This window comes from Caretta caretta, chromosome 5 (assembly GCF_965140235.1).
Source record: "Caretta caretta isolate rCarCar2 chromosome 5, rCarCar1.hap1, whole genome shotgun sequence".
NCBI lineage: Eukaryota > Metazoa > Chordata > Testudines > Cheloniidae > Caretta > Caretta caretta.
Window position 1 is genome coordinate 22,809,116 of NC_134210.1, and position 13,759 is coordinate 22,822,874.

Sequence of the window (13,759 nt, forward strand, 5' to 3'; positions counted from 1 at the left end):
GGCACAGGTAGCCCCCTCCACTGCTGCTGTTGAGTTTCTCCTTCCTGGAGGTTGCTGGGGCCCTCTGAAAAGACCACTTCCCTCCCCCGCTGTGAAATTCTGTGGAGGAGTCCAGATGATGTGGGGCTGTTGGGAGGGACAGGGAACTGCTGGGACCATGTGCCCCACTACCTTTCTTCGGGGCTGGGGGGACTGGGGAAAGAGGAACTGAGTTTGGGGAGGAGGGCAACTCAGTTAGGCCTCTCTTCCTGCTCTGTGGATGGTTTTGCAGAGGTAGGACTCTCCTCTACCTTCCACTTACAAGCGTGGGAGATCCCAGAAGTGGGAAAGGACCTCAACGGGTAGTGATCAATGGCTCCATGTCTAGTTGGCAGCCGGTATCAAGTGGAGTGCCCCAAGGGTCGGTCCTGGGGCCGGTTTTGTTCAATATCTTCATAAATGATCTGGAGGATAGCGTGGATTGCACTCTCAGCAAATTTGCGGATGATACTAAACTGGGAGGAGTGGTAGATACGCTGGAGGGGAGGGATAGGATACAGAAGCTGGATATGAGTCAACAGTGTGCCCTTGTTGCCAAGAAGGCCAATGGCATTTTGGGGTGTATAAGTAGGGGCATTGCCAGCAGATCGAGGGACGTGATCGTTCCCCTCTATTCGACATTGGTGAGGCCTCATCTGGAGTACTGTGTCCAGTTTTGGGCCCCTCACTACAAGAAGGATGTGGATAAATTGGAGAGAGTCCAGCGAAGGGCAACAAAAATGATTAGGGGATTGGAACACATGAGTTATGAGGAGAGGCTCAGGGAACTGGGATTGTTTAGTCTACGGAAGAGAAGTATGAGGGGGGATTTGATAGCTGCTTTTAACTACTTGAAAGGTGGATCCAAAGAGGATGGATCCAGACTATTCTCTGTGATAGCAGATGACAGGACAAGGAGTAATGGTCTCAAGTTGCAGTGGGGAAGCTTTAGGTTGTATATTAGGAAAAACTTTTTCACTAGGAGGGTGGTGGAACACTGGAATGCGTTACCTAGGGGGGGGGTGGAATCCCCTTCCTTAGAAGTTTTTAAGGTCAGGCTTGACAAAGCCCTGGGTGGGATGATTTAGTTGGGATTGGTCCTGCTCTGGGCAGGGGGTTGGACTAGATGGCCTCCAGAGGTCCCTTCCAATTCTGTTATTCTATGATTCTATGATCCCTACTGATCTGCAGCCAAGAAAGTTACTAGCTGGGAGTGACCACAGGTGGAGTTGGGAATTTTGCTCTGCCGAACAGAATTTAAGGAATGTTTTAAAGATACTTGGGGCAAATTCATTCCTGGTGTAACTCCGCTGACCTCCTGGATGAATTTGGCTGACTGGCTATTTCAGTGTTCGATTCCTTCACATTTGCATTAGAGAGCTGTATTCTAAAGCACAATGATTCTTATTATCTGGCATTAATTTGTCCAGTCACTTGGAATTCATTGAATTGGATGGTCTCAAGACTCCTCTAGTTATTGCTATTCATTGTTGACATACACTCACCTGCCAACGGTTTAAATGTAAGGCTTTTAATATAAGGAGATGGTAACACTATGTGCCTGTAATATGCAGCAACTTTCATGCAAGGCTCTCCATCAAAGGATGGAGACATTTTGCAAGCATTAATGACTTAAGCCTGGGATGGAGCTAAGTGTTAGTGTCTGTTTTACACTTAGGTATATTGAGACAAAGGCAGGTCAAATGACTCACCACACGTCACACAACAAGTCAGTAACAAAGCCACCGGGGCCCAGGTCACTTCCTCTCCTCTCCTTCTCACTCATTGTAACGCCCCAATATCTACAGCCCTAAGGCTTCAGCCAAGGCAGAGAGAGAGGAAATGAGACCAAGAGCCCTAATTTTGTTTCTTTAAAGAAAAGAAGAGAACTGTATTTTCGAGGAATGGGAATAGGTGTGGTAGAAGGGTTTGCTCTTATCCTCCCCGCTCATCTGACACTGGTCACACCTTGCCTGATGAGCTCCTGGCTCAGCTCCTTGTTTGAGCCCTGTTTTAGGGCTGTCAACAAGGGACAGTGATTGTGTAACCCTACCCAGTCTCTCCCAGTCTGTTAATCAGCCTGCTAAGCCTTCTTGCTGTTCACGCTCAGTGCCTTCACTGATGTCATTCCACAACACCTGGTTGCCACACATGGCAGCTGGGTTGGCTGGAGTCCGAAGATTTTTCTTTACTGCAGAGCTAATGCAGGCTCTTACCTGGATGTTGTCCCTAATCTGGCTCCCATCCACACACAACACCCTCTCAGCCGAGTGTGGTGGTGCTTTACACCTCAGCTAGCTTGTCTGTCCTGGGGCACAGGCTAAAACTCAAGTGCAGTTTACACTCTGGGAAGGGGGAGGGGTTGAGTGGTCAGGGTGGGATAGATATTTCCCAGGAACCCCAGAGGAAGCACAGATGCTGGCAGGTCTCTGAAGGTCAGGTGGCCAGTGGGACTCCTGAGGGACCCTCACCAGAGACACACTCTTTATGCTTTATTGGGCCCTTTGTACTTTTATCCTTTGTTTCAAATTAAAATATCTGCACTTCCCTAATCAATTAATTTATGGCCTGGAGGTGTGCCAGCCACTATTTTAGCTATTACCCAGGGATTGAACCTGGGACCTCCAGAGCCAAAAGCATGAGTTGCTACAGCTTGAGCTAAATAACAAGGTTCTGTGGGAAGGGGTCTGTAACAGATCCCCAGCCTTTGTGGATTAAGCATAAGAGGGACACATAACACACACTGATCCCTGGGTTATACAAGCTTGTTATCTTGGGCTGTGATCTCTCATGAGGCGTGAGTGGGATTGTGCTACCACTTGGTTGGGAAGCATTTAAGAACCATCTAAATGCTTCAAGAAGTGACAGTGGTGACTCTGTAAATGAAATCCTTCTCTCTGTGTAGGTATTAAACCAATGCCCCAGCACAGATTTGGGGCTACATTCCGCCAAAGATGCCATTTTTAGATTGAGAGCTAGAACTAAGTCTTGACCACTTGTGAGCATTAAAATTTCCCTTGCACTTTTGGCAGGAGAGTTCTAGGTGTCTTAGAACCAACGTCTCTATAAATTCAAACTAGTAAGTAAAATTCTGCCAATCTCAAATTTCATCTGGACTAAGCAGCTGTGTAGTATTTATATGCACTGTTGAAAAGCATGGAATGTTTCACCCCATTGATGGTCCCATTTGAGTGATGGATTAATTAATTTCCCCTGTATAGATTTTATTTTAATTTGTGGCCTGGAGGTTACTTTGGGCTCTTTCAGGAGCCCAACTGCTATATAAATGCCACTCATTATAGTCATTACAATGACCAGTTCTTCAGTTTATGTTCTGAACAGGAAAAAATGTGTGTAACTGCAAAGGATCGACATGAACAGAATATAAAAACGTCTTCTGTTGCTTGGGTAAAAAAAAATCACTTGTACTGTCAACAAGCCTCTTTATTAAATAATTTAGTAAGTAAAAAAAAAATATCTGCAAAGCCAGCATACACACATGCCTCCCCACTGAGTCAGCTGGACCTGAGACATGCACTAAACATGTCAAGTAAGTGAGTCCCGGGTCTAGTTCACTAACTTTTATATCTCCTAGCCAGAAACTGCCTGTTATACAAATTGGTGCCAAACCATGTGTTTCTGATGTTGACTGTTATCCTCTTAGGGATTAACTACACTCACTGACCTAATTCATATTTCACTTTTTGGATGGATTGGGATAATTGTCCAAAATGACCTTGGTTTTCTCCATCCATAACTCAAAAGCCAACTTTTCCTCACAACTTACCTTTTTCTGTCTCAGTGTAAAGTTTTGTGTGGATTCATAGATTCATAGATTCATAGATATTAAGGCCAGAAGGGACCATTATGATCATCTAGTCTGACCTCCTGCACAATGCAGGCCACAGAATTTCACCCACCACTCCTAAAAAAGACCTCACACCTGGAGGATGTTTAGGGAATGGCAGTGCTAGAAACAAGATCCTCCCACCATCAATGTTTCATGTTACCTATTGTAGTTTTGAGGGGTTCCTATAAGAACTGTAGACTAGTTGATTTTGACATGGTTTGACTGGACTGATTTCTAATAAAGATGCTTACATATGTCTTGGTGAGTAGATGTGCATGATTCCAAGCACTGGATTGCTGACTTGATATATTTTTTATAAATTCTGACAACTCATTTGCATGCTAGATATCCTCAGCCTAGTTCTTCAACTGGCTCATCCCAGTTTCACTAGAGCTATCCTGAAAGCTGCAAGGTTCAGGGTCAGCACAACTTTGCAGTCAAGATGTTGCACTAGTACATCATGGTGACATTGAGTCCCACTGGAGAAATCATTCAAGGTGGCATCTCTGTCTTGATCCCAGCCCTACTACTTATTGGTTCTGCCATCCGTGGTACAATCCACTACAGGCTGAGGCTATATGAGATACTCTTAGGAGAATTCTGCGCTACTGCACATGTGCAGAATTTATGTCCCTCACAGATCTCTTTGCTTTCTTGCAGAAAAATGCAGGGAATCAAATGGAAGCTCAAGAGTGCTCATGCAACCCTCCCAAGCAGTATGTTTTGGGTGCCAAGGGCAGCCGGCAGAGAGGTAAATCACTCTGGGGCAGGGGGCGAGACTGGGGAAGACCTGGCTGGTGGCTCCAACTCTGCACCATTCTCAGTTGCTAGTCCCGGCTGGGCTGGGCAGGGCAGGACGGGACTTCCCTCTTCCCCTGCATGGCACCCGGGGCTGTGTCAGACCCACTCCCAGATTTCTCCCCCAGCTGTAGAAAGCTCTGGAAACTCCCTTTCCCCCGTGCTTCCTGCATCCATTGGTCCTCAGCTGCAGGGGAAGGGATCATTGTACAGGGAGCTGCTCCCCCATCCACCCAACCCCCATGCATCCAGACCCCCCCCACCAAGCCTAACCCCTCCACCCCCACACCCAGAACCCCCAGACAGCCACCCATAACTGTATCCCCACCCCACTGAGCCACATTCCCCCAGCATCTGGACCCACCACATCCAGACCCCCTGCCAAGCTCTATTCCCCCCACAACCAGCCCCCTCCTGCTGAGCCCAAAACACCTTCACCTGGACCTTCCTGCAGAGTCCCATTACTGTTGCACCCAGAACCCCCCAACAAACCCCTGTGCATCCAGACCCCGCCCCACACCCGGATCCCCCACTGAGCTGCCCACACCCAGATTGCCCCCCACAGAACTCTCTCAACCCACACCTGGATCCCCACAACACTAAGCCTCTTCACACTTGGGTCCTACCTTGCTGAGCCTGCTTGCCCACAACTGGTGCACCTGACATGGAGGGGCAGGGCCCTCAGGAGTTTCTGGGGCAGGCCTGGTCCTCACACTGTCAGGATTGGGTGCAACCTCAGCCCTGAGTCAGTGTCCCGGGGAAGAGCTGCACAGTGATCTCCCATCTCTGTGCAGTCAGTGGTCTGTGCTCCCCAATGCCATGCTGGACCCTCCACACTTATTTGACAAATAAAATTTGCAGAATTTTAAAATATTGTGTGCAGAATTTTTAATTTTTTGGCACAGAATGCTCTCAGAGTAATGAGATAAAGGCAACCTAGATAGGCAGGGCCTAGGCATTAAAGCTCTTGCACATGCCTCTGTTAGAAGGCCTTGTTTCCTGTTTGCTAACCTTTTCCTCCAGGCATACGTGCCTTATTCTCATACAACAATTCTAAGTCAGGAGAGTCACTCCTGATCAGCCAGCATGTTTTGCTGTAGACAAGACTTAATTACCAATGGAGATAAGCACACACGCTGAAGTGTTTGCAATACCCACCAAATCTGAGAGCAGGTTACTTAGTACAGGATTTGATGCCAGGCTTCTCAATTGGGAACAAATAACTGGGCAACCAGCCCATTCAAAGAGCCATATTTACTGTAAATAATTGCACGTAGTAGCACACAGAGGACTTGTCATTTTCTTGGATGCTGTTTGTTTACAGCCAGCATTGCTGTCCTATATGCTGTTTTCATTAAATTAATATTACCTCTAACAAGAGCTGGTTAGAAAATGGAATTTCTGTTCTGTGGGAAACTGCAACATTTCAAAATTTGTTGTTCTGAATCAGAAAGAAAAGTTAAAATTTCCAACTTTCCCACACAACAGAAATGCCTAAAAATTTTCATTCTAAACCATCAAAACATTTTGTTTCAATAACGTCAAATTACAGAATAAACAATAACACATTAAAATTAGCATATTATAATTTAAAAGTTGAAATGAAATAAAATTAAACAGGAAAGTCCAAATGAATATTACCAAAATGTAAGGAGAAAGTCAAAATGACTCGCTTAGACCTCCTTTCACCAAAATGTAGTTGAAATTGACACGTTCCTGCAAAAGTTTCCATTTTGACAAAACTACATTTGGACTGGCTATACCTGTTCTGTGCAGGCTCAAGCCCTAAATGTTGTGTATTTGGAAGGAATAAAAGGGGAAAAGATGATGCCACTTGTCAACACAGCTGGGTTCAAATCCTTGTAAGTGGAACTGGATTTCATGGTCTTATCCTAGTCTGTGGTGGGCATCTGTCTATATCTCAAAGCTACCACTGAATTTGATTTGATTAGCAATCTGTTTGGATGAGGTCTGTGGAATAGCAATTGCGGCCATTCACACATGATTTTAAAATGCTGCTACACCCTATTTCATGAACACAAGCCTCACGTGGCTGTGATTCATCAACACTGGTATGTTTAAAGGTACCCTAAGAAGAACTGCAGCTGTATCTAGTCTCTAATTTACACCTTTAAAATGTACAATGCAACGATGTGACTGACAAAATGTTTGTACCTTTTGCTTTAGTTGTAAAACCGTCTGCTTTATCTGATGAAATTCCTTACAAGAGGCACAACAGGTTCCTGCTTTCACCACGTTGTCAGCCTTCTCAGAAAGCCCAGCTAAAATTAAAACAATTTCCAATATATTTTAAAAGGGAAGAAAACCCAAAGGAAAGAAAAGCATACAGCAGTTGCAAAAGCTACTGTGCCACAGAACAGCCTTTGCGGTTTTTATGCTACCCAACAGTGTGAAAGGAAGAGAGGCTCATGCCATTACCAGCTTTTCAATTATGAATCACAACGTAAGGCTGAGCAATTTCACAGAGGCAGTACAGGCCACATTTTAAACGCAGCTGTTTCCAGTTAACAGCCTGAAATGCCCTTTTCCTCTTTTATATCTGAAAATGTTTACACTTGTACTTTTATCTGTGCATTTACACTAGGCCAGCCCTATAGATCCAAAATGATTTACAATCCCCTCCAACCGCCACTTTTCAAATATTGTAAATGACACTCAAACCCCATGCAACGTGACAATCTTACTCAATTTGCACAAAACCGGTCTTTATCAACACTGACTATTCTGCCGTGCAATGGAGCTCCAAGAGCGAACAGGGCTGAGAATTGGGATTCGTGGTAAAGGTTTACAGCCAAGTTAGAGAAAAGGTCACTATAATCGTTAGGTATGTAAGAATGAATCTGTTGCGGAATCTGCAGAATAACCCTGAAAATAAGCATTTCAACCTTATTATTGTTGGCCTCACACAGAGCTAATCACTTTAGCATCACAAACAAACAATCATTGTTTTAATAGTTGTCCCACATGTAGGCTTGCGTAATGATCATCCACAAGAGCCAATAGTAGGAGGGTTCAAAGGCTGGACCTTCAGAATTATGGTACAGACTTCTGCAACTGCAGTTAATGGAGGAACTCTAGTAGCAATAGTAGCCGTTTGCCTCTAAATGGACCAGCAGCAGCACGCTTAGCTATTGTGTTATACTTGCTCATTTGAAAACATACTTTAGTATAATTGTTTGGGTCATGTTTTCATAAATGTGCACTGCTTTTGAAAAATAAAACTGCAACACTAAATACAAACAGGCTTTCTTTTAGTATAGTATTAAGGACATGACTTTTGGATATATATATATTTACTGTGTCCAATGTAAAAAAATTCACATTCATCATGTTTTTCTGTAATACATAAGGATATGATTCTGTCACTGAAGTCACGGGTTCTGTGACATTCTGGGCCCTCCGTGACTTCTTCTGGGCCAGGGCTGGAGCAGCGGCTACCAGAACAGCTGACTGGTGGCCAGCACCGGGCTGCCAAACAACTGACCAGCAGTCACCCCAGGGGCCACCGCAACAGCTGGCCAGCGATCAGCGCCGGGGCTGCTAGAGCAGTGGCAGCCGGAACAGCTGACTGGCAACCCAGCCCCTGGGCACTCAGAACAGCAGTCGGGGGCGGGGGGGAGGAACCGCTGGAACAGGTGACCTGCCGTCTGCCCCAGGGCCGCCAGAACAGTGGCTGCAGCCAACCTCGGGACTACGGGAACAGGGACAGGTCGCGGGCTTCTGTGAATTTTTGTTTATTGCCCTCAACCTGTCCCTGACTTTTACTAAAAATACCCGTGACAGAATCTTAACCTTAGTAATACACCAGGATACTAATACAGCTTCACAGCCAATTGATTTTTCTGTAGGATTATTCTACCAGACTCCACACCCAGGAAGCCTTTTGGGATCCACTGCAACAAGTAGTTCTGCCTTTGAGAGAGAGAGGTTTATTTTTCTTATCTTGATATGTCAGATCAGAAACATGCCCTGTACTTCCTTGTCCTAAAGTACGAAGAGGAAGATGATAAAGAGGAGGTAAGGTTAGCTGATCATCAGTGTTAAGGGTATCAGAATTAGTCATGAACAGTCAAAAGATTAGGAGATTCAGACAAGCATCTAAGCACTCATATGCTTATCAAGTGCCTCATTTAACACTCACTGTAGCCAATAGGAGTCTTATCACTGATTGCATTGGGCATTAGAACATCCCTCAAATACTCCTCTGAATTTTATTTGGTCCTTTTTTCAGCTAGAAATACCAGGCTCCTTTGTGAGCTTTCCAGTGCTTCCTAATAGTGTACAAGATGGTAATACTTGGAGAACAGCTTCCCTCATCATATTCGCCACAGATTCTTCAATTTAAGACCAGAAGGGATCATTATATCGTCTAGTCTGACCTCCTGAATAATACAGGCCATAAAATTCACCCAGTTACCCCCTGCACTTAGCCCAATAAGTTGGGTTTGGCTAAAGCATATCTTTGAGAAAGGCACTTAGGCTTGATCTGAAGACATCAAAAGATGGAGAATCCACCATCTCCCTTGGTAGTTTGTTGCATTGCACGGTTACAAATTTGTGCCTTGTTTCCCATTTGAATGTGTCGGTCTTTAATGTCCAGCCACTGGTTCTTGCTGTGCCTTTCTCTGCTAGATTAAAGAGCCCTTCAATACCTAATTTTTTCTTCCTGTGAAAGTACTTCTACACAGAAATCAAGTCACCTCTTGATCTTCTTTTTGATCAGCTAAACAGACTGAGCTCTTTAAGTCTTTCCCTGCAAGGCATTTTTTCCAGACCTCAAATTCTGCACCTTCTCCCAACTTTTCAACTTCTTTTTAAAAATGTGAATATTTTTGTGCCAGTATTTCTAGACAAAAGCAGGAATTACAGAGACATGCATCATTTTAAAAATAAAAAGATAATCAGGCTTGTCTGTTTTTAAACTACAGTAAAAATGTTGGTTTGGAACAAGTATTAAACCAAAGTCCCTTTCAATTTTTATTTTATCCCAATGAGTTCACCCCCCACACCCCTGATGACTGGACTGTGTTGAGAAATGTTGCTGAAAGCAACAACAGTCAGAGAAAAATTGCCAGCTTTCTCTGCTGTCTTTAACCCCATGCAATCCCATTGGAACCAATGGGACTGAGCGGTGTATAAGAAACACTGAATTTGCCCCTAGTTCTAATATATAATCCAGTTCATCTGTACGACCGATGTAGAGCAAAGATCCGTGCATCAACAAAATATCGTTATAATAGTTGACTGCAGCCATCAGTGAGGTGGTCTAATAGTTGGAAAGGATCATGCTGCAGAGAATTGTGTGAATCTAGTTGGATCCAGTAGTCTCTGTGACCATCAAAACACAATCCAACACGCTGGTGAGAACAAGGATAAGATATCTCCCTATTTCCCGACTTGTGCACGGCAGGATTCCCCTGATGTACACCAAAGGGAGGTGATGTTCTGACCATGAAAACAGTCATCCATCACTACCTTGTGACCCCAGACATCAGATCCAGAGTGTGTCCACTTCTGCATAGAACCAGAATCCATCTGGGTCATGCCCATTGGTCAAGAAAGCAATGAGATTCTGAGGCAGTCATCATTGGTGCAGATACTGAATTCAGGCAGAGTAAAACTTGGCAACCCCAGGGTTCACCAACACTTCAGTGGGATGTTTAAATAAACAGTTTGCATTGTATAAAACTTGAATCTGGGGGCTAAACTACTTGACAGAGTCCCTTTGAACCTGTCCCATCTTAGAAGGCCTCCTACAGTACAAACAATTAAGTCCAGCTCACATGATGTTTTGTTGGCCTTCTTCAGAGCCCTTTACCTCGTTACTGGTGAGCCCTGCAGCTGCTATTGATAAGAAAACTGCTTGGAGAGGCAGTATGTTTCTTTAGCATATGCTGGAAGTCACGATCTTGCTTATGCTGGAAGAGAGAGAGATCCTGCCAGGAGGAGATCTCTACAGGGAGCTGTTCTGAATGCATTCTTTGCACAGAGATTATTTAGTTTATCATCTGTGTTGTATTATCTGGGCTCAGACTGCAGAGAAGGTTTAGTTTGTCCACCTTTGAGTGTGTAACTGTATTGTCTCTGTAATGTGAAAAATGACTGCTGAAGCAGCAAGGATGCAGCCCCTTTTGGTGCCTGATGTACAAATCCAAAGCATATTTAATCCAATCCACTGCTAGTAGGATAGGGCCAATTCTTCTGGCTTTGCAGAGTAAACAATTATTAACTCTCTGTGTAAGGTATGTTATATTTGGAATTATGGTGAGATGTCAGATTTTTGTCTGTTTTTATGTTGTCTCAAACAAAATATTGTCAGAAAATTTGCCTTAGTGTTCCAGCGACCTATATAATGTGACTCTATTGTTCTTTATAAGGTTATTACAACTTAAATGTGTTGCTGTTTTATAATGGTGCAGGAACTTACATTTACCACAAGGTGGCATATAATTTATAGACCTGGAAGTCACCTGCTGAAAATCCTCTTGTTCTGCGTGCTCGCCAGTATTTTGCAGGCTAGTGTGCTTAATACAAAAATAGGTACGGCCAAATTCTGCTCTCATTTACATCTGAAATCTGTAAAATTATTCTAGATTTACGCTGGTGTAACAGAGCAGAATGTAGCCCTTAGATTCTGCATGCTGCCTCTCCAACTGCTGCTGGTAACTGTTTGAGAGATGGTGTCCTATGCCACACAGGAGACATGGATTATAGTGGAAAGAAAACTGTGTTACAAACTGCTGTTTAAAGATAGCTGAAGTTCATTTACAAATGCCTAGAATATTTTCAACAGTCAATAATCCTGAATGCTATGGACATTCCTCTGTCAGAAAGCTTGAATTACAGAGGAAATGTTAATTATAAATATATCTGCAAGGGTATTAGTGACAACACACTTTTTGTTAATGACATCTTTATAAATAAAAGAATTATAAATGTTTGAAAGCTACAAAGAGCAATCGCAGAAACCTGGTGTGCTCCAGATACATGTTTTCAGTGGGACAAATAAAAATTACAAAATGTTTGTGCCTATTGTCCAGCTGGGGTTTGGAAAAGTCAGTGATATAAAATGTACTTTCAGTCATTAATAGGTGAGCCAACTGTAACCTAAAGTTCATCAAAAGATGTTTTCAGTTTTTTTCTTTTTTCCCCCCTCTGTTACTAACTTTCTGTATCTGTGATTAATTTAAATTATCCCAACGTTTATTAATTTAAAGGCATTGGATGATGGCAAACACTTTTATACTTAATACCAATGTTCAAATAAAACAAAAAGCCGAAAAGCTCAACATTCTATATTTATTGGAACAAATTCTGATCTCTGTTGCAACAGTGCCATCCAATTAACTTCAGTGCCATGGAATTCAAGAACTCTACAGCCACAGATGGAATTTAGCCTACTGGTTTAGATTATTAAAACAAAAGTTGACTCTCCAGGTATGATTTTGGTGTGTGCCTGAAAGCTCAAAAGCACTAACACTGGGCCATCTGCTAATCTCATTGGTATTAGTGTAAATACAGACTAAAGCCACTTTAGCGATTTTGGATTTATGGAGGTCAGAATCTGGCTCATTTTCCTCTAAGTGAGATCCCACACTGGACTAAATTCTATTCTTAGTTACCCCTGTATTAAGATTTGGCTTATTATTATTATGTTAGCTGCAAGTATTTTATGTGTTTCAGACAAAGTGGTCTAAATTAAGTAGTAAGAGCTAGATTCATTATTCACCCACCCTTTCCCTCCAGGGAGAATCTTCTCCACATGCTTCAAAATACTAGCTTTTCATTTTCACTCCTCTCACACGCAGACATTACAGTTCATTAAATGCTAATTACAGGGAAAAGGTAGCTCCAGAACAAGCCATGGGAATTGCCCTGGGAACTCAAGAGTACAGTATCTCAGGGGCAGTAAAAGGCTTATGCTCACATAGATTTTTTTACATTGTTACAGTAGTGGTCTAGTTGATGAGAACCTAGGTTTGCCATGAATGTACACTATATCAAGACACTGAATGAGGTACACATATCTTCTGTATGGATCACATTATGAGACAGTACCTGGTTGCCCCCTCCCATGGCTAAAGGAGAAGAAATCACCAAGAGATTCTCCTATTGGGGTTTTCTTCCCAAACATTCCATCAGCCAGAGGGCCGTGTGTTTTGCACCCCTGCAGGACAGTGAGATGCTAGCCCCAAAACCCTGTGGAGCCCCTGAGATGTTCAATGGGAGGCCAGGGCCATCCATAGGGGTTTTCTAGACAGTGACTGTTCCTAGGAGCACCATGGACAGAGGACTATGGAAGCATGGTACAGCCTTTGGATAGTTCACTTGCTTTTTAGTAATCTAAAGTCAATGGACCAGATTCAGTTCTGTTACCCCAGGGCACCTGAATTTGGCATTGGCTGTATTACATTTCCACAGCTCCCTCTCTATGATGCATCAGTTTTCTTAGGCTATATTTGGCCCAGGATATTACTGCACGCTAGTATATACCTTTGTCTCCTTTGGTGCAAGTCCTCCCGTCATCTTCTCGGATATAGCCTTCATGACATTCACATCTGTAACTGCCCAAGGTGTTGACACAGATTTGAGAGCAGAGAGTCTCATTGTTTGTGGCACACTCATCGATATCTGAAGTTGAACAAATGTTGAGAATCCCCCAAAAGTTACAGAGGTTTAGAGATCAAATAAGATATTTCCCTTACTGGTTCCATTATCTGAAGGGATTCTGAATGGATGGTCAAGCAACTACAGAACTTCAGGGGGCCTGGGCTACAGTTTCACATCAATTATATTATAATTATTAACATGCATGGCCCTTTACACATGATTACCTCTTGACAAGTCCTTGCATCAAAACTTGATCCTGAAAACCTTGGCTCATGTAAATACTCACCCATGCAAGGTAGCGCTACTGAGTTAGCTGGGAGTGTTATAAATCCCTGAATTAGGAGTTACAATCTGAATTGAATCTCAGAGGTTTGCTTTCATAATTTAACATAATTTCCCTGGTTTTCAGTTTGATGTGAGAATCATGCCCTGTTTCATTGCCAAAGACCTTGAATACTGCTC

The 13,759-nt window shown here is 43.4% G+C and overlaps 1 protein-coding gene across 7 annotated transcripts in view; it reads right to left on the minus strand.

Annotated features, from left to right (window-relative positions):
* Nucleotides 1-13,759, minus strand: part of CCBE1 (collagen and calcium binding EGF domains 1) — a 224,348-nt gene that overhangs the window by 51,719 nt on the left and 158,870 nt on the right. For all 7 annotated transcript variants that reach the window (XR_007356900.2, XR_012668379.1, XR_007356898.2 and 4 more), the window contains exons 5-6: nt 13,181-13,318; nt 6,842-6,948 (exon numbers count right to left, since the gene is read on the minus strand). Coding sequence is in view for 3 of the 7 variants with exons in the window: in XM_048851673.2 (XP_048707630.2) it covers nt 6,842-6,948; nt 13,181-13,318 (245 nt within the window). In the remaining 4 variants the exon portion in view is untranslated. The remainder of the gene's footprint in view (nt 1-6,841; nt 6,949-13,180; nt 13,319-13,759) is intronic.